This window comes from Seriola lalandi, unplaced genomic scaffold (genome assembly GCF_002814215.2).
Source record: "Seriola lalandi dorsalis isolate HSWRI2012SDOR001 ecotype SW California unplaced genomic scaffold, Sedor1 jcf7180002054893, whole genome shotgun sequence".
In the NCBI taxonomy this organism is placed as follows: domain Eukaryota; kingdom Metazoa; phylum Chordata; class Actinopteri; order Carangiformes; family Carangidae; genus Seriola; species Seriola lalandi.
The window spans coordinates 1,184,426-1,211,326 of NW_019525445.1; the positions used below are offsets into that span (position 1 = coordinate 1,184,426).

Here is a 26,901-nt window from a genome sequence, read left to right on the forward strand (position 1 = left end):
CGGTCTACTTTCATATGCAAACACTTGTCTTGTGATTTCGCTGCAGAAATGTTGAGAGAGAGGTTAAAAAAAAAAAAAAAAAAAACAACAAAAAAAAAAGAACCTGGTTGTCACGCCGATGTAGGCCAACAACGAGCGTCCCCGGTGCTGCGTTGAAGGCGCACTCGCAGCCCTTGCACCGTGTGACACGCTGACAGTATCACCAGCAGCGCTCGCAGGAACCGTTTAATTTTTGTGTAACACAGAGAAAATGTTGCACAAACTTCCACGGGGCGGCTGCTTATCAGCCCCTCCGGCTGTAGGCGTGTGATCCGCGCATTTCCCATCACCGCCAACAGGTTGCACTAATGCTGTAATGTTGTGTTGTGCCGTTCAGTAGTAAAAGTACAGTATGGAAACCCCAAAGTTTTACAACTTTAACATGCCGATGACCCCCATTACTTCCTCTTAAATGCATCTGCCACCAAGTGTATGTGTCCGTGTGTGTGTGTGTGTGTGTGGGAGGGAAGGGGGGGGGGTGTAGGCTACTATATAGCCTACTCTAAATGCAGTAGCCTGTTACACTACAATGTGGGCGGGGAAAGTGGTGAAACCTATAACCAAAACAAATGTCTTTCTAATTTTTCCCCCAGGACTGTAATGAAAATGACAAATAATTTTCCAAACGAAAAAGTTCTTGGACTATATTATAAGCACCAAAGTGCAGCAGTAGATGCGCAAAGTAAGTGCAGTAAAGAGCTGCCCATGTAGCTCCACACACTCTATCTATCCATAAAGAGTCATGTCTTCTAGGAAGAATGTCAAGCCCCCTGCTTGAGTCAAAGAACTGATCGACGATTTGCATAAAAAAAAAGGATGTGGGCCTTTTGTAATTGTTATTCAATGGCAATGCTTTTTGAAACAGAAATTTTTACCGCAGCTTGCTTTGATAGTTCATTTCTGCCCCTCAAGATATGACAGCTATCATTGTTAATGATCACCAGATAAATGGTTGAACTGTAGAGCCCTTACATGCAAAGAACTTTCATTTGCATAGGTTGCATTTTATTTTCTTACACTTAAAAAGAATCTAATTTAACCTCTTTTTAAACATTTTTTATATATATTTCATTTTTTTAAATAGAGTTTTGACTGAATTGATAACTTGCTCTTTCTTACAAATGGAGATCGAAAGTCAGTGGTGACTGTAAAAAATGCCCAGAGGCCCATAGTGGGGTAATCTCTTTCAACAGATGTGTTGTTGTTGCACATATGTTTGCTGTTCAGTTTCATTGCCTCTAACACGTGTTATACCTGAGCATGTCTTGGACCTCTTGACCCTTGAGGCAAGGGCACAGTTCAAAGAAATAACATGAACATTACAGTGATGTATCTTATGAAAAGGCCATGGTCTCCTCTTTTTTTCACTCACCTTGGTTTGTGCCATTTGTGCCTGTTCCGTATTGTTGCTGCCAGTGTGCAGCAGGAGACGGCCTGTTTGATTTGGCTGCTGTCATTTCTTGAAAAAGGAAAATAAATAAGAGAAGAGTGTAGGCAGAGGCATAGTAGAAGACGGGAGCCTTGAACTGACAGTGCTGTTAAACTGCTCCATAACGTATTTTTAATGCAGATGTTCCATACACCTATTCCTGTTAAAGATCTATATTCCAATGAGCATTATAACTTCTTCCTCTGGAATAGCTGCGTGTGTCATTATATCCATCAGCTCTTGTTTTTATAGGCTAACCTTGTCTCCTCTTTCTCTCACTCTCTCTCTCTCTCTCACTCTCACTGTGTGGTTTTGTGTGTGTGTGTGTGTGTGTGTTGTGCCCTCCTAAAACTCACCCTCACTGTCCTGTCAGGATAAAGAAATGGATCAGGGTGGACTGAAGCGCAATGGTAATCGAGACGACAGCCTGACATTTGGGGAGACAGGAGTCACAGTAAGCGGAGATACAGGTGACACAGCTGGTTCACTGCTCCAGTCTGCGATGCACCTGCCCGGCTCTGGGTCTCTGCCCCAGCCCACGGTGGCCCCAAATGGCAGGGCTGGAACCAAAGAGCAGGGGGAGTTCGGAGGCCTCTTTGAGTCCCCTCAGCGTCATGCCCTGTGTGAGGGGTCCGACACAAAGGAGGGTAAAATGATCAGAATGCAGAAACGACAACAACAGCAACATCAGGATATTGGTATGTTTAACATGGAGGACAATGTGCCGTTGCTGAACCAGAGTATTTCCGATCTGAGCAGGACGTCCACCTCTGTCATCAGCACCTCAGACAGCTCCGTCCTGGGCAACCTACCTCTGCCCGACCTTTTCCCCCAGCACATCAAGCAGGAGGGGAGTTTTTCTCTGGAGAAGGACTTGGGAACTTACGGCGGACATACGGGCGCTGGTCCTTGTGATTTGGATGGCAGCAGCAGTCGCCTGCTTGAGGATACTGAGATTTGGCAAGACCTGGACCTTCCTAGTTCGTTGCCAGAAATCAGTGATTTTGAGTTGGATTCAGAAGTGGCACACTTGGATAACATCCTACATGTCAGCAGCGGTGGTGGCGGTCCTGAAGGTGGCTTACTCAAGGAAACAAAGTCTCTGGTGGGTAACGGAGGAAACTGTACCAATGTGAACGGCACGGACCAGCAGCACCCCACACACCATCATCAGCAGCAGCAGCAGCATCACCACCTACTACAGCACCAGCAACATCCGCTTCACCATCAACATCAGCAGCCGCCATCACTTCTCTCCACTGTCATGATCAAGGAAGAGAAAGATCCCGACGACTCTTTCACCCACATCCGTACTCCGGGTGTGGTCAAACAGGAGAAGCAGGACGGCGCTGGCTTCTGCCAGTCGCAGTGTCTCCAGAGTGGCATGAGCTCTCTCCACGGAGGCCCCTTGACCTCACCCATGGGAGTCAGCGCAGGAGCTGGCTTCCACATCAAAGCCAGCCCGTCCTCCACAGTGGGCCTACAAGACCAGAAGCCTTTTGGCATGTACTCAAACCTACTTCCAATGGGGGAGAGCTGGGCCAGGGGCAACAGGTATGGAGAGTCATCGGGGATACAGAGGGCCGATGATGGGCTCTCCTCCGCCACAGCCTTGGCACCTTTTTCTGTCAGCTTCTCCAGGTATGTCGCCTCAAATTACCTTATCCTGCTCTGTTTACTTTTGTCTTTGTGGCAGATTTTGTGGCAAGTTTTGGTGCTTTCGTTCGTGGTTTTCTTGACCTTGTATTTGAGTGCAAAGAGGGTGTTAAAAAATGTTAAAATATGTAAAAGTTTCGGTGCGAGGGAAAGACAGTGGATGATGATTCATACTGTACTGTAGTTTCAGCTGTGATAAGTTTCTTAGTACTAACTCTGATCAAGACTCAGTAACCTGTCTTTTTTTTTTCATTATCTTTGGCACCTTTTCTGAAAAAAAAAAAAGAAAAAAAAAATCTGAAAGTCAGGATAAAAACCATTAGAGGTTACAACCCTGCATTCACTTAGTAGCAGGAAATGAATTCTATGAATAGGTGTAATGTAACCTCGCTATTTTATAAAATTAGAAACACTGCTAACCTTTTTGAAGAGGTGACAAATGATATTTACTGTAATATGTAAAAGTGAGTTGCAAATTGGTTAAAAATGTGGCGTTCATAAGATAGAAAATCCAAATGATTTTCTTTTTAAAATAAAATGTTTTTTTTTTTTTCTTTTTTGCACTGCCCTTGTAATCGAATCAAGTTCAGAGTGATGTATCAGGGTGTGCATTTGGGAAATGGGTCTTCCAGTGTGAAATCAGAAACATCATGTCAGTGAGCCAAAAAAGATGGTGCTCAGGTGGTGTTGTATGTTTGTCCTCGACAATTAGTTTTCTTTTTTTTTTCTTTTTTGGAGGGATTGCTTGCATCCCTAAGGGGAAGGCATCTGGCGCTTATCGCCTCCAATAGGCACACTCCGCTGCAGCAGGACACACACACATTGCTCCAATTCATTCACATCACATCACATTTGGCACAAATGAAAAATTTTTTTTTTTTTGTGAGAGGAAGGGGATGAGTTTTTTTGAAGAGTTACCATTTTATATGAAAAAGGACACAGCCGAGGACGATTCCACAGTTTATTTTGAAAATCTGTAATTTTCTGGCAAAATTGTGAAATTTGTTCTAGTACACTACAACTTACCGTAATTGGTCCGTGTTCCCAAAATTGGGCCGTAACATGGTGCTAGTTGTAAAGATATCACAGAGTTGCGTAAATGTGATATCCAGCAGGAAATGATTCATTGAGAAAACATGATGTATGCATTTCTGGAGGATGCAGTGTGGTCATGTTTGATTATAGGGGAAATGAGTCCTGTGAGGAAGTCGCACGTGTGCAGGGCAGTGAGAATGAGAGGTGTCTGGTGGGCCCTGCCTCACTTCAGCTTGGAAGCACTACCTGATAACTGCACTGGCCGTGAGTGCAGCGTCAAAAGAGAGATATCATTTTTCTGTTTTTTGTGAGCTTCTTTGTGAACATGGCCTGATTGAGCAGATCCCAAGATGGTGTATGATAAATGTAGGGTAATATAGTGAGGCAGTACTGTACTTCTGAAAGGAAGCCATTGAGGTGTTTGGCTCAGGCTGCTTTGTAAACAAGTCAAAGATGAACATGGGTGTCAGCTACTGTTATCTCTCTGCTGTCACACTGATAGGCTCCTGGGTTGTTGTGCTGCTAACCAATTTAAACTGTGGACAAGTCTCTTTGTTATGGTTCAACCCTTATCTCCTTTAGTCGCTGTTTATTTTAAAACCTTTTCTATGCATATATCAGACAGTAGACTTTAATTCCACAAACACTGGTGACAAAGCTTGTAAAAATTCACAGATAGCAGCCTAAGTTGTTGCTCCCTTCATGAAATGTCCTTTTTTCTCTCTTTTTTTAATTGAGTGAAAAAGTGTTTTACAACTTGCTAATTTCATTAAATTGCAATTAGTGTTGTTTTTAAAAATCCCAGTTTTGTAATGCCAATAATCTGAGCCATACTGCTGTCGTAGCCAAGCTACTTCCTGGTATGTTGATGCTCGTTGCACCAGAATGGAGTGGTGTGTTTTCATGTGTTCCTCTGAAGCACGGCGCCGATGCTCTGCAAGGCCTAAACAGTGCAATGCAGAAATCCTTACAGTGCAAACAACTTCACATACAAACAAATGACATTAACAAAAGGACTTGAACAGTGGAGTGTAGTTAAGCCACAATTAAGTATTCTCATTTCTCAATCCTATTGATTTTATTATAATACACAAATTATTGCATCACATTTAAGATTTAAGAATCCCACAAGATTAGATTACTTGACGATGACATCATAATAAGATTTCATATTAAGAGTTTGGACGTTAGTTTTCAAAATAAAATCGAATTATTATTATACATTGGGGGCAACTAATGATTCTATTCATTGACAATTAATGAATCAGTCTATAAAATGTCCTATGTCCATGAATTCCATGCCATTTTCAGATTACTTGTTTTGTTTTGTTTGACTAACATTCAAAGAAGAAAAGCAGGAAACCTCACAATTGGAACAAGAAAGTGTTTTTGCTTGAAAAGTAACCTCAACAATTAACTGATTAACAAAGTAGTTGCTGATTAATTTTTGATGGACTAATCCAGATTGTCTCATCTCTGCATGACAATAATTAGTCTGTATCTTCCGGTGCGGACTGTGATATTCATAGCCACGGCTGTTGTTCTTTTACACGTGTACATGCATGGGTTCCAGTGCAGATAATTACATAAGGGAAATGCACAGGGGCTGTACACAATACTCAGAATTCAATACAACATAACAAACCATATCATTGGAAATAAATAAAGCATTGTGATGAATCCTCCAGGTCTCTGACACAGTGTGCTGTGCACTATATTATAAGGTGCCAATTGTAGTACTTTGTTGCAGTGATGTTGCATTTGAGTTTATCGCAGAGTAACAATGAAAAATGACTGGCTTCCTGGTTGCCACACGAGTTAGCATAGCAACCGACTCCATGTACTGCACTTTGTATCATCGAGCCCACCTAGATGTGCTATGGGAATTTTCAGCACAGTTGCAACACAATTTGGCTCAATCATGTTGCTCAGCTCAAGCCTCTCGTTATATAACCCATAATCAAAAAGACAAATGTCGATGCTTCATGCTCAGGGTGAAGTGGGGCCCTTGATACGCTCTTAAAAATTCTTGAAGCAGCATGATTCCCCCTTTCATTAAGTAGACATACAGTTACTTACTCGTGCCTTATTTCATCATTTTTACATATGGAAGTGAATATTTTCTGCACGCAGTAGATAACGTTTAATCATAGAAGATTTCTTTCTTTATGTTACACATGTTAATCTTTTCGTCTTTTAAAAAGTTTAAAATCTCATCATAAAATATTCTGGGTCGTGCTGACTGTAAAGCGGGGTTGAAAAGCTGATGCAAACTCTTCTCTGCTGCTGTGCTACATGCGTCAGTGTGTGCCAAGGCAGAGCCGTGGATAGCAAGACAGAGCCTGTGTGTGTGTGTGTGTGTGTGTGTGTGTGTGTGTGTGTGTGTGTGTGTGTGTGTGTTTGTGTGTGAGTGTGAGTGTGTACGCACAGAGAGGCTCGTCGGCCACGTGTACAGATCTGCCCTGGTGTGTGCCGTTGCCTCTCTCTCCTTAGACTGTTAGTCAGCCACTTTTTTCTTCTCACCTATATTCACCCCTGATAGGCCCCCGTGAGCTCTGCATATTTCACAGAGGCATGCGAAAGCTGTGCACACGAAGACATCACACACACACACACACACACACACACACACACAGACGCATGCTTCACGTTTGGATGTGTTAAAATCTGCATTTAATTCCAAATTAATATTTTTTGCTACTGCATGCTGCCAGTCTTTAGTTTGCTGATACTCATCATGCCTCAAGCTGTCTTCTTCTCCATAAAGCTTTTCAGCATATGCCAACTTTGCGGTTATTTACCTGTCTGTGGTTTGTTCCCACGGGTGCAGTCGACTATCTACTCATTCAGAGCCTAACCTAATGCTGACGGGGGCATCTTAGGACACTTTAATGTTAATATTAGTAGTAGTGGAAAAAAAACAAAAACGAAAGAGGCCACAACAGGTTCTGCAATGACGCACAGCATGCAATATTCTAAAGTCAATGCGCATATGCTTTATTGCAAGGGGAGATATTTATCGTTTGAGTAAAACAAGCATAAAGAGGAAGAACCTGCTGCAATCTAAAGCCGGTCTGGTCTTCCTCTTGGATGGAAGCTGCAGAATAAGGCCTTATAATTCCCCCCTCAGCCACACTCAAAGCTTGGTCTCAGGGCAGTGCTCCGGTTGCCTGCCCGACTTCATGTATTACAGTTGCATTTTTTTACATGCTGATGCTTGTGGGAACTGTAGGTAACAGAGATATCATCTTTTGTTGTTGCTGGAAGTTGCGACTCTGTTGCAGGATTTAGTTTCTAGCTGTGTGGTACAAATTTACTGAAGTGAAAACGCCCTAAAGCTAAACTGTTTAACTGAATCGAAATGAAATAATTAAAATAATCTGTCACTTACGTTTGGCATTTGTGAACACAATCATTTTGTGGAAGAGCTAGGTTATAGCTCAGCATTATCATTAACTGGCTTTAACTTTACATTGGGTTGATCATATCATGTAATTATTTTACACAACTCTGCTGTTCAGATGAATAATTTCATCATAACCAGAATCTATCAAAATGAGTGAATGTTATGTTGGATGTGATGAATAACAATGGAACACTGAACATCAAAGTGATTATTTATATGATGGGATTTGGCTTGTGAGTACTATGTTGTGCTATGTATTAGGGATGGGTGTGAGAGCTCGAGTACTCGAGTTGTTGACGTCGTTATTCGAGTAGCGTTTCACTACTCACGCACCTGCGCACGTGTTGTTTTTGGCTCCAGTAGTTCATCTCAGTTGGCGTTACGTGCACCATGGCAGCCGTGACCAGGAAAAGTGATGACTGGAAATACTTTGATAAAATAAACGACAATAACACGCAGTGCAAGACATGTGGCGATAAACTTGCATATCATGTTCTCAGACAGACACACAGCAGGCTTGGTTGGGGAGGTCCATGTCCGACTGGAAACACAAGCTTAACATTGGTTCCACTTGTGTTTCCAGTTGGACAAGGACCTCCTGTATTTCTTTTTTTATGGTTAAAAAAATAAATGAATAAAAATAGAAATAATACTAAATAATTTGCGAGTAATCGAGCACTTGTTCATAAGGTAATGAGAGAACTTGAACCTGAAAATGCCCATCTCTACTATATATCAGGGTCAAAACAAAATTTGAATGAATATTGTAATATTGACTTGATTTTAACAAATTCCTTTTGCTTGAATTTCATGTCAACATTCTCACAACATTGGATAAATCTCCGTCTTTAACGTGCCATGCATATACATTTTATAAACTGCATATAGGGATCATGTCCTGCTGTAAGTGACCCGCAGTTATTTCACAACAGCTACCCGAGGCAAAAGGTCGATGAAACAAACCTGAAACTAAACTAGGTCAGACTCACGTCTGTTGACTCAGTTTCCTGGATTTGTAATCTCTAAGATTATGCCAACCTCAATCCACATTGTTTGTTTGAGTTGCTGTTGCTTAATAGGCTTACTGATAACCTTTGCTGCAATGCAAGGCTGCATTTCGCTGCATCTCACAGTTTAATTACCACTTTCTAGTGTACCCCCCCCCCCATCCCTCATCATTTGCAGGTGCTGATGCAGTCTTTGTTTGCAGGACTTGCCAGACAGGCCTTAAACGTTCACGGGACACAAACATCCAGGCAGTGTTGTTGACTGTGTGGACATGCTCCTTGATTCCTTGTATTACAATGTGTGGAGATGTACCATAATGCTGTTACTGGATACCCTTAAAGATTTGTGCAAAGGCAGACATTCAAACACAGTGTCTCCAGCTTGTTTAACTCGTTGTTGCACTGAAAGATCAAGCCGATCCCGTATTGGTGCTCTTCCCTGAAAGGGGCTTGATACATGCAGCCTGAACCCAGAGCAGACGTATCAGCTCTGATCATCAGCCAAGATGCATTTCTCAGCAAGATGCTATTTCGTTCACTCTATCTTGTAACTCTTCTTCCCTCTGCCTTACTTAACCCCCCCCCCCCTCTCTTTGGAGCCTACTGTACTGAGTCTTTGAAGTAGGCTTTGGTTAGGGTCACTGCAGTGCAGAGAACCAAAGGAGGTCTAGGCCTCTTAGCAGCCAAGCTGTTTTTAAGGCTGCTCTAGTGGCTGAGGGCTTGTTTACGCTGGTGTTAGCTGTTGCGAACATATCCGAGGCCTATGTAACAGGTCACATGATGGATTAAACCTCTTTTTGCAAGACAGAAGAAATACACGGGAAAATAGAACCAACAATATTAGGCCTATAATAACCCCACAGAAAGTACTATTTTTACAAAGCTTTTTAGAAAGGTGTTGAATCGACTCTTTTAAATTCTGGAGTGGCTGTTTGTAGTGCAATTATCCTGTTACTTAATATTCATTTACTGTGGCTGCTCAACTGTGCCATCTATTCAAAGGGAATTTCTTTTATTCATGATGTTTTTCAGTACATCCACCACCTGTAAAGACAGCCACACAACACACTCATACCAGGTTTAACTTACATTATTTTGACCGGTCTGTGCACCGGACCAGACTAGGCCTCCAATTGATGACTATTTTTATTATCAATTAATTATTTACTGTCAATTATTTTTTTGTGATTTATTGATTAATCGTTTAGTCTACAAAATGTTAGAAATTAGTCACAAATATCTGTGTACAGCTTGCCAGAGCTCAAGGTGACATTTTTAAATGTCTTTGTCTGACTAACAGTCCAAAAATACAAACATATTTAATTTATAATGATAAAAATTCATATAAAACAGTAGCAAATCCTTAAATTTGAGAAATTGGAAGCAGCAGATGTTTAATACTTTTGCTTGAAAAAATGACTTGAATGATTAAACTCTATTTAAAGTGTTGTAGTTTTTTTTTTTTTCATTTTGACCTTTTTGTGTCATTTGGCTAATTGATTAATCAGTTAATTGTTTCAGCACTATACAGTATATTAGTCTTAGTCACTAGCCTTTTTTTTTCTAGAGCTTTTTAAGTTTGCTCCATTGTCATCTTTGATCAGACGTGTTATCATATATGGTCTGATAGGAAAAAAAAAAAACCCACATTCAGAACTGGTGCAACTTAAACTTCTTGACTTTGTGAGACATTGTTCCTTATTCATAACAAGATGCGAACAATGTATGTAAACTGTCCTGCAGCATTTTTGTGAATGGCATAATACTTAGTAGTGTTTTTTTTTTTTTTTTTAAACTTCATATAATTTCATATTTCGTTTTGCTATTGATTTGCCACTGAGGGGATCTGTTATGTTCCCACACAGTTCCCACTGTTATGTTCCTCACATTTGTTTTTTACGTAATGTATGAACCTAATGGCCACATACTGTGCATTAGGAGCAGACAAACACATACAGTCACAAATGCCTGGTTGCACATCATGTGATGACTGTGTATGGTCAGCACAGCTAGCTGGGAGGAATGTCTTGCTTTAGACTAACAATACTCAGAATTGAGTGTGAGGGCCTTGTTGGGTAACTCAAACGGGATTCTTTCTTAACATATCCTTGTGTGGTGAATTATGTGATGGCCTTCAGTAATATGCTTGAAAGTTCCTGGCAGTGCATATTTGTGCATATGGTATAACTCCCCTCCCCCTCTGTCGTTTGATGGCTTACTTAGCAGCGTAACCTAGCTCAGCTCGCAGCAGTAGGACCTGAAACTGACAACGTGAAGATGATAATGGCAGTGCCTTTTCGGCTAATGCTTCCTCAGCTACATTCATATATATATATATATATATATATATATAAAAGTTCTGTGATATGACAGGGGTGAGCATAAATATAGCAACAACTCACTGTGCTTCATAAACAGAGAAATGAGGTTATTATGTTTGGCAACAACTCAGTCAGGAAACAGGAAGTGTGGAGTCTGGTGGCTAAAGTGGCTCCAACTGCTGCCCCTTCTGTCCCCTGTACCACTCTGGATTAAAAATTTAAATGTAATTTAAAATTACTATTATTGTTTTTTTTTTGTTTTTTTTTAGTATAAGGTACTTTGCTCAGAAGATGAGGCTGGTTTGCACATCTATACAACTTTGTGTGTCTTTTGCTTTGTGTTCTCTGTGTTGCAAGTGTTAGCTTTCATCAACAGTATGTTACTGAAGCCGTGTGACAGTGTACCAAATCTTGGAAACATGGTGCTTGGGGTAAACAAACAAACAAACAAACAAACAAACAAACAAACAAAAAAGAACATGTAGAAGGTTAAAAGCAGTTTGACACATGCCATGGTTTTCCTGAGTAAACTGGTTAGTGGAGGTGGTCAGCTACGCCCCCAGCCCCACCAGAAATAAAATAAAAAAATAAATAAAAATGCTTCTCCACCCCAAAAGTTTGAGCATATGTTTGGGTAACAATTTAAAGAGGAATAAGCAGCAGAGCCTGGCAGCTTCAGTGCAGGTTATAGTGATAATGCTGGTGGTAACATGTTGCTCCAAAATCTCCCTCAGGTGTTCAGTTGGGTTGAGCGCGCGGTTGACTGCAAATGCCATATCATATGACTCACATCATTTTCATAGCCCTCAAACAATTCAGCTCTGTCTGTCTGAAAACATCTGCATTTGTTATGTTTCTCCAACCATTTATTGGTTTATTTCCTTTAATCTGTCACCAGCTTAATCAATGGAGACATACTTTTTTTTTTTTTTTTTTCAGGTTCAGAGGCTGAAACAGGGCGATCCTAATCCGTCTCTCAGGATCAGATCAGTTAACTAGATCATGGCATAAAACAATTGCCTCGCTCACTCATTAAACATATGGCTTGTCAATGTGATACAGCACCTCTTTTTCCCTAAAGGTTGATGTTAGCTGTGTAATAATGTCTTCTCACATCAGCCTCAGCTGTAATATGCTGCAGGTATCTGCCTCTGACAGTGGTTTATTCAGTTTTTAGTTGAATCTGGTCCCTTCAAACAAAATGTGAAATAAACAAAAAAATAAATACTTTTATCTCTATAATTTTGCAGCTTTAATAAGTAATCAAAGCAACGCTTTAAAAAAAAAAGAATAGAAATCACAACTTTTTTGTAATTTTGTGTGTAAAGTTGGATGAAAACAAATCCCTTGTTTTTTCACAATGAAAATCTAACGTAAATGTAATGTTTTGCATCAAAAGTGTATCATCCCACATTCCTGCCGCGGTTTGGGTCACAATCTTTTACCCTTCCACCATCGCTCTGTCGTTTCTCGCCTTGCGAGATGAATGAGTTTCATTATCTGCGCCGTTTGAATTGATTCAGACAACAGGCGCAAAAACATTCAGGAGGTTTGTCTTTATGACGCTGGTGCAGAGAGAAATCGAAAAGTCTGGCAGGAACACAAACATTATAACAGGACTGTGTTGTGTTTTACTACAAGTCCTGTAAATTCTCTGACGTGTTGCGGCTTGTGTTCTGATCGACAAATCAAGTTGGTGGAATTTCCTGTCTTTGCTGCTTTCCAGTGATGACCTGTCACTGTAAAAACCCTGAGAGCACTTGGGCACTGTGCCATTCCCTTTTCTATACTCTTTACTGCTGGCTTGTTTGCGTCCTGCAGCCTGTCTGCCTGAATGTGGGTCGTCGTCGCTTCTTCCCTGTCTGTCTCTCATCTGTAACACAGATGTTTAATCCCTTCTTCCCGAGTCAGCAAGGAGGGGAATGCCCTTAATCCATAGAAGGAATACACATGTCCCTTGCCTTCTGGACGGTCCTGATTGGACTAAAGGAAAAGTAGTCTGGGTGTGACTGGGTTTTATTGCCAAGGTTTAAGGATCACTGTTAGTTCATCTGTTAATCTTCCCCACAAACAGAAGTGGACTAATGTGTGATTTATTTTTAATTTTTTAACCTCTGTGTAAATCGAGCTAATAAAGTCCATGAATGCAATTATCAGTGATTTTAATCATGCTGAAATTATCTGTTTGATTGCACAATAGATTTTTTCAGTGCTACTTAAGAAGCATAGCTCATTTTATGAGACTGTCCTCCCTGTGAAAAACGAACCCACAGGTCGCCTGTGCCAGCAGCTTCTTACGACCCATAGTTATGTTTTATTGTTAGGCGATCTCTAGTGTAATTATTTCTAGTAATTACGACAGGAGCAAGTCAGATAGTATAAAAAGCGACAAAGGCTGCCTTAGGTAGAGAGGGTTAGGGTGAATGTATGGGTCGAACAAACATGACTCTGATGCAGGAGACCACTGTTTGTTTCCCATGTGAAACTGTCAGTCAGTGGTCTTTCTTTTAACCACCGTAACCCTAACGACGGAGGGCCTCTAACCTTCAGGAAGTACTTATTTCAACCCAAACCCAGATCTTTTCCTAAACCCGACCGTGTAGTTTTTGTGCCTAAACCTAACCAAATTGCGACAGTTAAATGAGCTTAACCCGTGTGTTTATAATTGTAACCATGACAACAGAGGTCTGGTAGCCCGCCTGCTGGGACACGCAGGTGTTTAGGATTGTAACCATAAGGATGACGGCGTGGTACGGGCGTTGTTTCAGTAGATGCTCCTATGGTGTCAAGAAGAGACAAACAGCCTCCTGTATAAGCTTGTTCAGGTTGGAGGACTTGATGGATTTAAATGATCTTTTTTTAGGTAATTTTTGGGGCATTTTTGTGTCTTTATTTGACAGATTGACAGGAAATGCATGAATAGAGAGTAGAATGACATGCGGTAAAGAATCCAGCCAGAGTTGGTGACTCACTACTCACCGCAATCGGTTAGTTTTCAAGACATAAGAGGAGTATTCCCTTCACCTGACACCGTCTGTGTCGGATTGGTAGCAGAGTAACCTGGGAGACTGTCCGCAGGAGGCCACAGGTTCACGCCCCTCTGGCAGTGAGCATCCAGCCTGTTGAAGTGTGAGCAACTTGATGAATCCCTCCAGCCTCAGAGCTGAGTGCCTTTTGATTTGCCGTGGGTTTGTTTAATTATAGCTAAAGTAAAATATCACTCTCCGGCCGTCTTTTGGATCCTGGAGATCATTCATGTGAGTTTAGAGCTGTTGGTGAAGTGCAGATTAGCCTGCCAGGTGGAATACAATAAATATATCCTCAATGCCTTTTTTTTTTTTTCAGACGGGGTTAGAAAGAGTGTAAAATTCCAAGTCTTCGTCTGTACAGAGTCTTTGTCTGTAAGATGAAAGTGATCTTTCACGCTTCAAAGCGGCAAGAATTGAAGACACTTTCAACACCATGTTAAGTTTGGTATTTATACAACATACAGTGTTAATTGCAGAACATCTGCTGGAGCCCAGAAGAACACATGTCATATGCCAAAGCCCCGACAAGTTGTTACCTAATTGCTGATTACTTGTTATCAATTACTGATTTCTAGGAGCTATTCATATGTTATTTGTTTAGCTTGTTGCTGAGCTGCTTCTAAGAGTTTTGTCAGGCTAGTGTAAAATGTTTTCCTTGAAGACTTTTTCGGATGTGATTGCTAATAATGTGAAAGTAGATGGATTGTCACACCGCCAGATTGAGCTAAATAAAAATTGCTTAGACAATACCATGTTTAATTTGATTTTGTGTTAGAATGAATTGGAATTTATTTTATTTTCTGGATCAAATTTCTGTCGATCAAATACGCACCTACGATATCTACACACACAGAAAAAAATAAATAAATAAAAAACGGTCAGCATGCATTTGCAGCCCTGGTTGCTGCATGAGTACAGCTGGCTATGTCATAGGTTGTCACCAGACAACGCGCAGGACCTTGTGCCTTAGGCCGATCAATGATTTACCTGACCAAGGTTACTGTACATGTGGAGGCAAACATTCATCCCCCGAAGTTGCTATTTCAGACTTACACCTTGTGTAATCTTAAGATCCTTTCCAGCCAGTTCGAGGAAAAACTTGATAATGGCCTCATTTTGCCTCGGTCAAAACACCATTAATGAGATTCAGTGCGGGTCTGGCCTTTATACTCCTAGTTGACCCACTTCTTGTTGTATGTTTGCTGAGCTACTGCTGTGCACTTAAATCAGGCTCTATCCAGAAAATTCAAATACACTCCAATAATAACCTGGTAGCAGGATCTGTTAAGTTGGTGACCGGATAGTAAACTGTCAGTAGTTACAGTATATTTCATATAATAGACTTTTTATTTCCTTTAAAACTTTGTAAAGACTTTCCTAAGTAAGAAGTAACATTCAACAAGTGCTATAGGGCTGCCCCCCTCTCAGTTGAATGGCAGGGGAAATGTACATTGATCTTTTTTTTTCCAGTAGTTTAAGTCGGTAAAATCTGAGTCAAGCCTCTGGTATTAGGACAGCATGAATTTGTCATCACAAGGAGTTTATATATTAAACTAGACGGCCTTGCCCGGGCCATTGCTTTAAAGGCAGTGAGCCAGCTTGTTCAAAGTGTAACCCTGGTTGTGACCGACATCTAGGCTACAGTTTAGTTTTTCCAAAGTCAATACTGGGAAGCACTTGAGAAGTTGTGGTTTGCTGTGAAAGCAGTGTCTCACTCAACCCCCCCCCCCCCGGCTTTTAATGCATCATGCTCCTCCAGTGAATGTGGATCACAGCGTCCACTCGATCCTGCAGCTTAACGGCAATGAAAGAAATGACATAAAGTAGTAAAACCATGCCACACGATTTAAAGAACTGGGCAGATTAAATGTGAGTTTGAGCAAATTTGATCTCAGCTCTTGAGAGACGATGAAAGTCCAGAAATAAAATAACAGAAACTCCTTTTTTGTAAAAGAAGGGATCTCAGACCACTATTAGCCTAAAGTTTGAGATGGGGAAAAATATTCTATTAGTCTAGATGGGTGGAGTTATGCTGCTCCAGTCTGCATTGATATCAACACCAGAATGGATGTAGACTCTGTTTAAGACGTAGACTGACTAAGCAAAGCAGCTGGTTGACAGGCTGGTTGGTGACTGTTTATCACTGATTGGTGTCTGTGCAGGACACATGGGGTTGGCTGCAGGGTTGATAGTGTGTTAGATGTGTGCTTTGACCCTTGTTCTTTCTGCGTCTGTTTTATTTGTCTCTCCTTCTCTTTCCTTTACCTCAGTCTTGTTCTGGGCAATTTCATAAACTGATGTAATAACTGCCAAAAGATTTTCTTTTCTTTAAAGAACTTTTCAGTCCCTGCAGTGACTGAAGCCAACTCACTCTGGTCCTTCTTGCTACATGGATTGATTCATATTTGTATGGGAATACTGACCCACCTCTCAGCCACCATTCTGTCATTCTTTAAAATAGAAGCCCCTCTGTGTCTGGAGCTTGTCTATTTTCAGCTCAGCTAGTGCTAAGGCCAGACTACTATTTTAAAAGGCGCTTTAGCTTGAGATGATAATGCGTTGCTGTGACTTTCGATGTGCCAATTTCTGTCCTGCCAAAACAATGTTGGAAATAGACCTGTGTGGTGGAAGAAGCAACGTGCCAGCCATGTTATATTTATTGCTTATTTATTGACATAAGTTGGCCAAAATTCAAATGTGGGGAAAACACCAGTGGCTTCCAAAGCTTGTGCCTCTTTTAAGTTGTTGTTAGGTTTAGGGTTACCCCTGCTACTGCTCACAGTCTAGCTGAGGTCAGAGCTGTTTTTCTCACTGTAATATGTGATTTTCTGCCATTAATTAATGAACAAGACAAACACATTCCAGACAGCGAGATACACCATTACGGACACTGTGCAGCTTTGAAATTATTCTGGCAGAGCTTCTGCTTTGGAGCTCAGCTTCTTTTAAATGACAGAACAAAACTGAAATGTCCACGTCCCCTTATTAAAGTGGCTCCCACAGGTCTGTGTTGCCTTATGTTTGGGCAGGAAAAAGAAATTCATTTCAAACTGCTTCCGCAGTTGCATTTTAAAGGTGACAGTGATAGTATTGCTCAAAACAATATATGGAACAATATAGTAATAAATAAATGATAACAATTGTAAAATTAGTAACTTAAGTTGGGATCTAGGGATTGCTTTAGCAGGTCCACCGTTTTGGTCCAGACTGAAACATGTCAACATCTACTGGATGGATTGGCACAAACATGAGTCCCAGACAGTGAATCCGAACTGCCAACAATATGTTGACATATGTGGTTTTGAGTGAAAAAACTTGTCAACTATTGGATAGATTGACATGAACGTTGGTACGGGGGCATTCACTTCACTGTCAGGATGGATTGTAATAACCAGCAGTGCTCTGTCATTCGCCAAATCAGAATGGTGACAACATTATCGCTGCTGCAGGTCAACAGGTTGACACTGGCATGTTAGCATGTTAGCATGCTGACATTAGGCACCTCTGTGCCTAAGTACAGCCCTTCTGAGGTGCTAGTGTGGCTAATGGTTGTCAGAAAAAATGCACAATTTCAAGATATGGCTCTATTAATGTGAGGTGGGTTTTTTGTCATTATTTTTGACATTTTACAAGCTGGATATTATCTATGAACTGAAAAAGAATTATGGGTGAATTCATTGTTGATGATTTTTCTGGTCCTAGCTCAAAGACTGTGTAGCTCTAAGAAAAACCCAACATTCTGCTTCTGCTCAAAGTTGTTGACAGATCATTTTTGGATTCAGGCCCTTTGTGTAAAAGTCACATACATTCATACATACATACCACATCCACCACTCCACCCTCGACTAAAGAACACGTATTTAGTTCTCAAACACAGAATGATTAACAAAAGTGCCGAGCTATATAACCAACACCCACCCACACATCTTACCCTCTTCCTTTTCCTCCAGACTCTCTTCCTTCTTTGATGTCTGGCTTAGGCCCCTGTCTAAATGTCTCTTTTGCCTCTTCAGGTATCTCTCTTTCTCTCTCTCTCTCTCTCTCTCTCTCTCTCTCTCTCTCTCTCTCTCTCTCTCTCTGTGTTTTTCTGCTAAGCCCAGATGTTGCACAAGAGATCCTCCATTTCTCACAGGCCACTGTAGGGATTATTACCCATGCCCTTGCCCTTATCAGGCTACTTGTCTTCAGTAAAGTAGTGGTGAGTTTGATTCTCTGCAAGAGGCAGTGAGAACCGTAGGATTTTTTTCTTCCACCACACATTTTATATCTGTCAAACATGCTGAACAGGTTCACTGATTACCAGCAATAAATCAGCCACTTGACATTTACTGCAGCACTAAGGTATGGACCATTTACAGTCCCCGCCCTCTTTGTTTTCTTTCCTTTATTGTATGTGATAAGGAAAAGAGAGTGAGTCTGTGTGAGGGAAAGTTGTATTGTGGAGGACTTTTAAGTGGGACACAACTAAAAATTGGATTTTTGGGTCAGATACTGTCAGTGAATTGAGTTGCAATAATAGCCTAAGCTTCTTGTCGATATGTTTTTTAATTTACTCATGTATAATATGAAAATTATGGGCACAACTGTGCTCTGACAAACAGACCGTAGTGACGAAGAAGAGGGTGCTCCGTGAATGATTTAAATGAAGGTAAATATATCTCGAGCTGCTTTGAAGTGGTGCTAGACCACTGTAACAGGAAAAACCACGCATCGCCTCGGTCAACACTCCACCAGCTAAATCGGTCACCAGCTCTGAACTCAGACTCAGCTTTGAATAGTGGTCTCAGTTCCGCAGGCACAGAAATGTAAATGATGATTCCATTACGGCTCAACAGCAGCATCAGCTCGCTCTTTCTTTTTCTCTTCTTCTGTCAGTTGCTGTCTGTCTCTTTAGAGAAGAGTATCCTGATTTGGACTGCAACCCTGCACTGCCTCGCGTTGTGAAACCCTGGCACATATCAGGCATCCAGCAGCTAGACTCGCGCCGCTTTCCTGAATAGCCCATAGCTGGACCTCATTCTCGCCAAGCTACAGTGGAAAACAAATAGAACGGTGGCTATTCCCTCAATCATTTAGAGTGAAAGCTACATGTGTTGTTTGATGTGACATTATTTGACTGGAAATGCCTCATTTTTTCATCCTTCAGGAGCAATTTAGCGGAAGCTTGATGTGCATAAACCAGGCTATTTTGACAGCTGGCAGCTGAAGCCACAATCTGGTCATATTGCCTTGCAGAAATAGCTTCCACAGTGTTAACAAGAGTGTGGCCTTTCTTGAACTTGAATTCTCAGAGGCCATTTTGCAGTTATACCCTGCATGTCAATATGTGCTGCAAAAGTGCACTGCTCTAGCGTGATTCTAATTCCGAACCAGCAGCTTGTTTGTATACAGCTGGACCTCAGCTAACTGTTGCAGCAGCTCCCTGAACTTAGGCATAGGTCTGTCATCATTTCCTTGTGGGCAGTTGTAGCAGAAAGCGACAACTGGAACAAATATGTTAAGACGCATTCAGATATAAAAGTGTGTGTGACATCTGTATGATGCTTGAAACACATTTACAGAAAGCTCCTGTCACTATAGGCTCCCGGTTTTCTGGATACTGAAAAAAAAAAAAAAATGGCATCCTGCCTTACTTACTGATTGGTTGGAAGTGTTTTCTAAGAATTTAGTCATGGGCAATTTACAGCTCCTCCATATCTGGTTTTTCATGTCCTTTTGCTCATGCTTGGGAGCCAGCCAGCAGTATTATGTAACATCTTTCAAAGCTGTACTCAAGCAGACTGGAGCAGCTCATTTTTGGAGGTTAGCTGTCGGCCTGTCATGCATACCTTTTAACACACCACACAAAGCCATGATTTAGCTGCTTGGAGTCATGGGTGGCCCTTTTTAGCACAAAGTGGTACATCCATCACAAATAAACATGCATGATTGGATTATTCTTTTATGCATCCATCACATGCCATTAATATTTTTATCCAAATGTACATTGAGGCTTGGGCCGTAAGTACAGTAACCGCTGTGTACATGTCAGGGATTGGCAGTTACAAGTTTGCCTCCTCATGAGTACTTAGCCAGCAGGGGGTCTTTGATCCTAGGACAACAGGGGAGTGTAGCTAAGTTGAGGTTGTTGACTAATGTTGATGAATGTGCTGGAAGCTGAATTAACCAAGTGCAAAATGACATAAAAATATAGCAAAATAAGACTTAATTATTAATTATAGTGTCATTTTATAGCTGGACAAAACCTTTCCCTGTAGCTGTCATGCACACATTATCCAATCACACACACAACTGCTCCTGTTTTTCACACTCTTATAAGTCGATGTGTGTGTGTTTTTTTAAAATTAAAGCAGAGTCCAGAGCAGGGCCTACAGCTGTTTATCTAACTGAGATCAAGCTGTAGTCGGTCTGTTCCTCTGCAACTAAGAAAACCCAAGAACACTGAATCATGCATGACTCTTAATTTTGTCAGGAACAGGAAACTATCTGCTTTGCTAACTTTTGTTATATTAATTTTTTCCTACTATACATTACACTGACTCAAGAAATATTTACAATAAAAATGAGAACCATGTTCCCCATTTGTATTAAATGATATGATAATATCCATGTAATGACCACACTGGCTTAGTTATAATTATTTAAAATGTAATTATTTGGGTTAATATTTGTCTTATTCAATGCATTTATCTCTTATCAGTTCTAACACTATTCTTTGAAAGTTAAGAGAACTGCTAACTAAGCCATTTGTTTCTCATTTAAACCATGCAGTTTTCATTTCCTCTCTAATGTGGCTTGAAAAACAGAATGGTTGCAGTACGGTCAGCTGCCTAGAGCCCCACTATGGTAAATTAAACAATGATAGGGGGCTTAATTTGCTGAAAACTGAACCAGTGCTTTAAAATTATATAACACCATAGCATGAATTATTGCATTAGAGTCAGACAGTTTAGATGTGTTATGGATGATTCTTGATTTTTAATTGATTTTTTTTTTTTTTTTTTTTCTGTTTGCATGAATGCAAGACAAAACATGATACATGATTTGTTTTCTTTATTAAAATTATATGCTGGATATTTGCAGTATCAACAAACAACAACTATAACAACAATAATCTGTCTTGTTATATGTGGTGACATTAGACAATTAGGTAGCTAGAGTTTGCTGCTGTTTAGTTGTGGTTTTGGAATTGGGACAGGACCGAGCAGGGACACACTCCTGTTCCCATTGCATTGTTTTTATTTGAGGTGCAGGAGAAAGCTTAGCGGTGCACACAGGTTGAGAATTTACTTGGTGATGTTGGGTGGCGTGGCATGTGACCATGTGTGTAGGCTGGCAGTCATTCACTTTAGATAACCCAGGTTATTTTTTGTACCAACAATTTACAGATCTAGCTAGCTGGGAGGGTGCACACAGAGAACTACTCGGTGCAGTGCGTGCAACTCAGACAGGTGTGTGGCCAAAAAATGAGTGTGACAAGAGTGAAGCAAGGGGTTGGGGGGGGGGGGGGAAGGAGCCGATGTGTGGGAAATGTGGTATAGTTTTTACAAAGTTTACAGACCCTGCAAAACAGAACCCTGTCCATATCACTGAAGTAACATGACTCTGCTTCTTTAGTATTATTTCATCGTCTGCAGCCGTTGCAGCTGCCATTACTCATGCTTGTTGTTGACCGGCAAAGCTCAGACGTGCAGGCCCCCAAGTATACAGCCCACATTACTGTTGTAACTAACTGCAGGGAACGGCCGGTGCTGGTGTTTTGAGCGACAGAAGAGGAAGCGCTAATCTCTATTTTGCCATTTAGGCATTTTTCACATGGTTCAGAAACAAAAACTGTGCCGCCTGTTTTTCTGGCTCTGTTGAGGAACATTCCTCCTTGTTCCTTCTGTGACTGTCTGAGAGAGGAGGAAAAGAAGGAGGAGCTCGACAAGCTCTACTGTAAATGGGCCATAGTCCAGCTGGGCCACAGTCTCACTTTATATCCGTCTGGGCTTCTTTCTGCATGATGCTTTCTCTCACTCTTCCCTCTTTCTCACTCTTTTTTCATGTCATCCTTTCTGGTCTTTCTCACACTCTAACTCGTTCTTTTTCTTTATCTTTTTCTCCCCTCTTGCAATTCCAGTTTGTTTGCTGTTCTCTGAAACTACTGTACCGTTTCTTTTTTTTTTCTTTTTTTTTTCTTTTTTTTTTATCAGACTTGCTGAATGTTGGCCAAAGCCAGTCTGTGCAAGGCTCAGCTTTGTTTGTGTACTGTGCTTTCATGTTGTTTGAGAGACCGCTCTAACTTTGTTATTGTTCTGAAGCTCCGAACCAGGGCTGCTCTCGCTGAAATTCCTGACAAGCTTCCTATTTGTACTGTGCTTTCATGTTGTTTGAGAGACCGCTCTAACTTTGTTATTGTTCTGAAGCTCCGAACCAGGGCTGCTCTCGCTGAAATTCCTGACAAGCTTCCTATTTGCCGCATTTAGGTCACCTATTTCTTCTCACATCTTTCATGCACAGAGGAAATATGGCGCACATTCTCGGGTGATCTCTTGCAAACAGTTAAAAAAAAAAAAAAAAGTTCAAATAAGAGCAAATAGAAAGCCCTAGAATTCCAGGAGGAGCAGTTCAAAATCTATTGATTGTTGACATTTGAACATGGGGAAGTTGGATTCAATAATTTAGTGTTTTGGAAGACTGCTGTAGCAGACGTACAAAAAAATGAATTTATGTCTTCACACACATTGTCTTCTCCACAACCTAAAGATATTCAATGCTCAATGATATGAAGCAAAAAAAAAAAAAAAAAAAAGCAGCACACCCTGAAAAGTTGTCACCAACACTGATTGACTTTTTTGCTTGATTAACATGAATGATTAACTCTCTACATCCCTGGGTGACATGATCAGACCTCCTCGGCTGTCGTTGATGTGATAAAAAAGATAATAATAAACTTTGTGCGTCAGCTTTCGTAGGTGAGATGCATCTCAAAGTGCTTCACTGCACCTAGAAAACATGAATCATACTAATCAGACCTCCGCGGGTGTGTTTCACTTTTACGCGTTTGGACTTTGCTGTTTTGTGTCTTGCATGATCAATGCCTTGCCTGCTCTGTGTGCTCACCTCTGCCTCGACAGCCTGAGGCCCTCGTTCTAATGTCTGCTGTTCTCCACATCTCCCTCCTTGCTGGTATATCAACCTTTTATGCATTCATTAAAGCTGACACTCTCTCCCTTTCTCCCCAGTATGCTCTCTGCTCTCCTCTCTTTTCTCTCTATCTCTTAGCGCTGTTTCATCACTCTTTCCTCTCCCTCCTCTTCCTCCCTCTTGCACCGAAATGGCAAATGGTGTTTGCCAGAATTCATTAGCCTTCGGTCGGCTCTATTCTGATTGATTTTACCAAGTAACATCTTATTACTGGGTAAAATGTTGTTAGTTTCATTTTCTGAAAATCAAAAACAAGTTGTCAGTGGAAGCCATTTACTTTGAAGGCTGGTTGTGAATGTTACAGCTAAAGGTCATTTTTTATTTGTGCGAATAAAGTTGGATTTATGAAGTCCCAGGTACATCATTAAATATACATTTACATATAGTAGTAGTACATATATAATATTCTCCAAGCTTAACCCCTCAGTATTTGTAGGCAACAGTCATTTATCACACCTTTGAGCAAGACATTAAATCTCTGTCTGCTTTCCTCTTCCCCTCTAAAGTCCCCCACTGCAACATCACACAGTTGGATGGATGCTTGAAATATGGTGTAGAGCCTGATCTGAGTGACTTGGTCAGAAGCTGGTGGGCATTAACAGGAAGGACTACCTTGCTCACAGACTTGTGTATGTCTGCAGGCTGATGCCGGTGTGAAAAAGCAACACTGGGAGTGAGGCAGCTTCACTGCGCCTAGAGGCTTAGTCATGCTAGTCAGTCAGTGCCGTTGCTTTGGCGCTGATCTCCAGGGTCAATGTTATCACTGTTATTCTGAAATCTCGCGCACTTTCAGATGAAGTTGGCATTGAACCAATAAAAATAAGAAGAATTTGGTGCTACTGGTGGAGGTGTGAAATCAGACAGCTGTTTACATTATGAACGACTACAGTGCAGTACCTACAGAGGGAGGCGCTGCTGGGGCCAGAAATATTTTTTCCTCACTGTGCAAAATTAATTTTACTGCCAAATGTTCATCATTGAAGAAACACAGGAATTACTTGGATAATGTGATTATACTATAGTTTAGGCTTGGCCATTGCCTGCATTTTCATATTTTAATACTTTAATACATACTTGCCTTCCAAACATTTCTCCAGGGTATGCGGTGCATAATGGTATTAACAATGATTAATTAATTTTGAAAGGTACATACATGACATCATAGTTGGCTACAGTGTCTTATACCAAACACCTGAACAATTTTGGGATTACTACTGTCTCACTTTAGCGACAAGCTAGCACGTGATGTCAAATTTGTTGTGATGTTAATTTTACTAAGTCAGCAAACAGCCTACATTTATTCATATTTTACTGTCTATGGCGCTTATCTGTTAAGCAGGACTTACTAATTTTCTGTGTTTGTTGTTAGCACAGACTGAGAGCGGCGACTCCACTTTCGAATACCTCATGCTGTAGAACAAGGAGCAGCTTTTGAATTTTGAAGATATTTTCTAGCATATTGCCTCATCTTTTTTGTGCTGAGCCTTGGAAGTGCTATACGGTTGTTGTTTTATGTTAATTAGCTCTATTTTATGCTTTAGCGTGTGAATTAGCCAAAATGCAGCTGATAGTTTAGCAGCTTTAAACAAGGCAGGATCCAGAAACTACCTGAAGAAAGTACATCTGGTCTGTTTCACACCAATAAAATTGAAGCGCAGCATGTTGTTTCTGTATCCTGTAACTGTTGGACTAAGCTGTAATTTGTAATGTGGAAAAATAACTTTTAATGTTCTCAGTAAGTGTAGGAATGGCGTTCAGCGGCTCCATGCGTGTGTTAAAGAAATCAACCTTGCTTTGATTTCCCTTTTGAGGAAGAAATTTTTTTGGCAGTTTAGTCTGCCAAGTAATGTAAAAAGAGACGTCTCTTATCTGTAGCTGGCCAGATATGAGAAGAAGTACTTGGCAGCTGCAAACATTTGAATACCATGAGAAATAACAGACACTTTTTTGACACATTTGACATTGACAGTTGATATCTGATAACCCCCACATGTGGAGTGAAACAGTCAAATGGCGGTGTATATCAAACCCTTCTTTTTCAGATTTCATCACCAGAGATAAAATGTCACTAAGATAATATAATTCCTTTGCAACATAAGTCTGTGTGATTGGAAACATATATATGGTTTTATATTTAATATTGCTTCATAGTAATGTAATTTATGTTGGAATAAACTTAAATTTGCATCATAGCATGAGCTCCTTTTACTGATAAATGAATGACATGCTGTGAAAATGTTGACTCAACCCTGACAAAGATCATACTTAGTCACATACCATCGCTTCTTTTATTGTAACTTACAATCACTGTGCCGGAATAATCTTTTTTTGATCCCTGTGCAGCTGTGATGGACAGGGTTAATAGCATGGAAAAAAGCATGGAAAAGAAATTCCTCATGAGCTGAAAAAGATGGGAATCATTTAATTTTATTATTCTCCTGTCTCATTGTTGTAAGTGGTGTTGCCAGTAAATGGATCTGCACAGGTTGATAATCACACGGCCCTGACTCAGACTGATGAATCTCTATTTTATAGTAGATATTAAAATGTCAAAAATGATACACGGTGAAAAAGAATTTGCATTCTATCAGCGGCCTGATCTTAACACTTCCATATCATCAAAGATGACTCTGTATCAGTCGGTCCTTGCACCTTTGAGTTACCGTCAGCTGATAAGCCTGATTTGCAGGCTTTTATTCGTAAATGAAAGGAAATATTTAAAGATATTCATAAATGTTTGTTATGGTTTGAGTCATTTGTCTGTCATGTTTCCACTTTGTCAGATTAGCTGGACAGACTTTATTAAAGTGGTAGACATTGTGTTTCTCAGTTTTCCTTTCACTTTAAGGATCTTGTCTGGTCACTTTTAAGGCTTCAGCATATGGGTTACATTACTTCTACATCCTTTAAACTGCTGTGTGCCTGCTTTGTGATCTTTTTTAATGGTATTATCATCCCAGAAAACACTGCAAAAGCAATCTGACACAACACCCACCGGCGCTCACTGAGGTCATCTGACATCAGAAAAGTGCAGTTTAAAAAAAGAAAAAAGGATCTTAACTTTCATCCCACCTGTTATCCGTTAAAGTGTACAGTCAAATGGAAAAAAAGAAATTAAAAAACGCTAACGTGGTGCTTGTCAGTACTCCAAACAGTTCTCAGATACAGTAGAGCGTGGTAGCGGAGTGGGGAGTGGGAGGTCTGTCCTTAAAAGATCTTTGCTTGGCTGTTCACAGATCGTAGAAATGGTAAACTCAGACGAACAGTGAGCTCAGCTAGCTGGAGCACCTGGGGAGTTTAGCATGGAAAGCTATGAGTAGTGTGTGTGTGTGTATGTGCATGTGCGTGTGTGTGTGTGTATGAGGCACTCCCTTGTGGAGTCTATGCTTTGTTGTGGTTGGTCCATTAATGTTGACCCGTGGCGAAAAATGCTACTTTTTACCACTAATCGTTTTGTTTACCTCCATTAAATCAATGCTGCGGATGCTGTTTTTTTTCAGTTGCTGGGCCAACAGGAGGAAATTTGTGGGGAATTCAGTGTTGATCATGTGTAACTAATATTTCCTTTTTTCATTACCTTTCCTTACTCTACGTTTCTGAACAAAATTTAATCCATATGGCTTCATTTACGTTAGCTTTGGCCTCTCTAGTAATAATAACTTAGCTTTCTGAGAAGGCACCAACCTTTGGAAATCTAATATGAAACCAATCATGTTTATTCTGTTCCAGCAAACATGCACTATTTTGAGCACTGTTGACACAGACACAGGTAATTTCCCCCCTACATGCT

The 26,901-nt window shown here is 40.7% G+C and overlaps 1 protein-coding gene across 2 annotated transcripts in view; it reads left to right on the forward strand.

Annotated features, from left to right (window-relative positions):
• Positions 1-544: 544 nt before the first annotated feature.
• Positions 545-26,901, forward strand: part of LOC111672094 (glucocorticoid receptor) — a 68,623-nt gene continuing 42,266 nt past the window's right edge. For both annotated transcript variants that reach the window (XM_087180161.1, XM_087180162.1), the window contains exons 1-2: positions 545-721; positions 1,842-3,109. In XM_087180161.1, the coding sequence (XP_087036287.1) occupies positions 713-721; positions 1,842-3,109 (1,277 nt within the window). In that variant the 5' untranslated portion in view covers positions 545-712. The remainder of the gene's footprint in view (positions 722-1,841; positions 3,110-26,901) is intronic.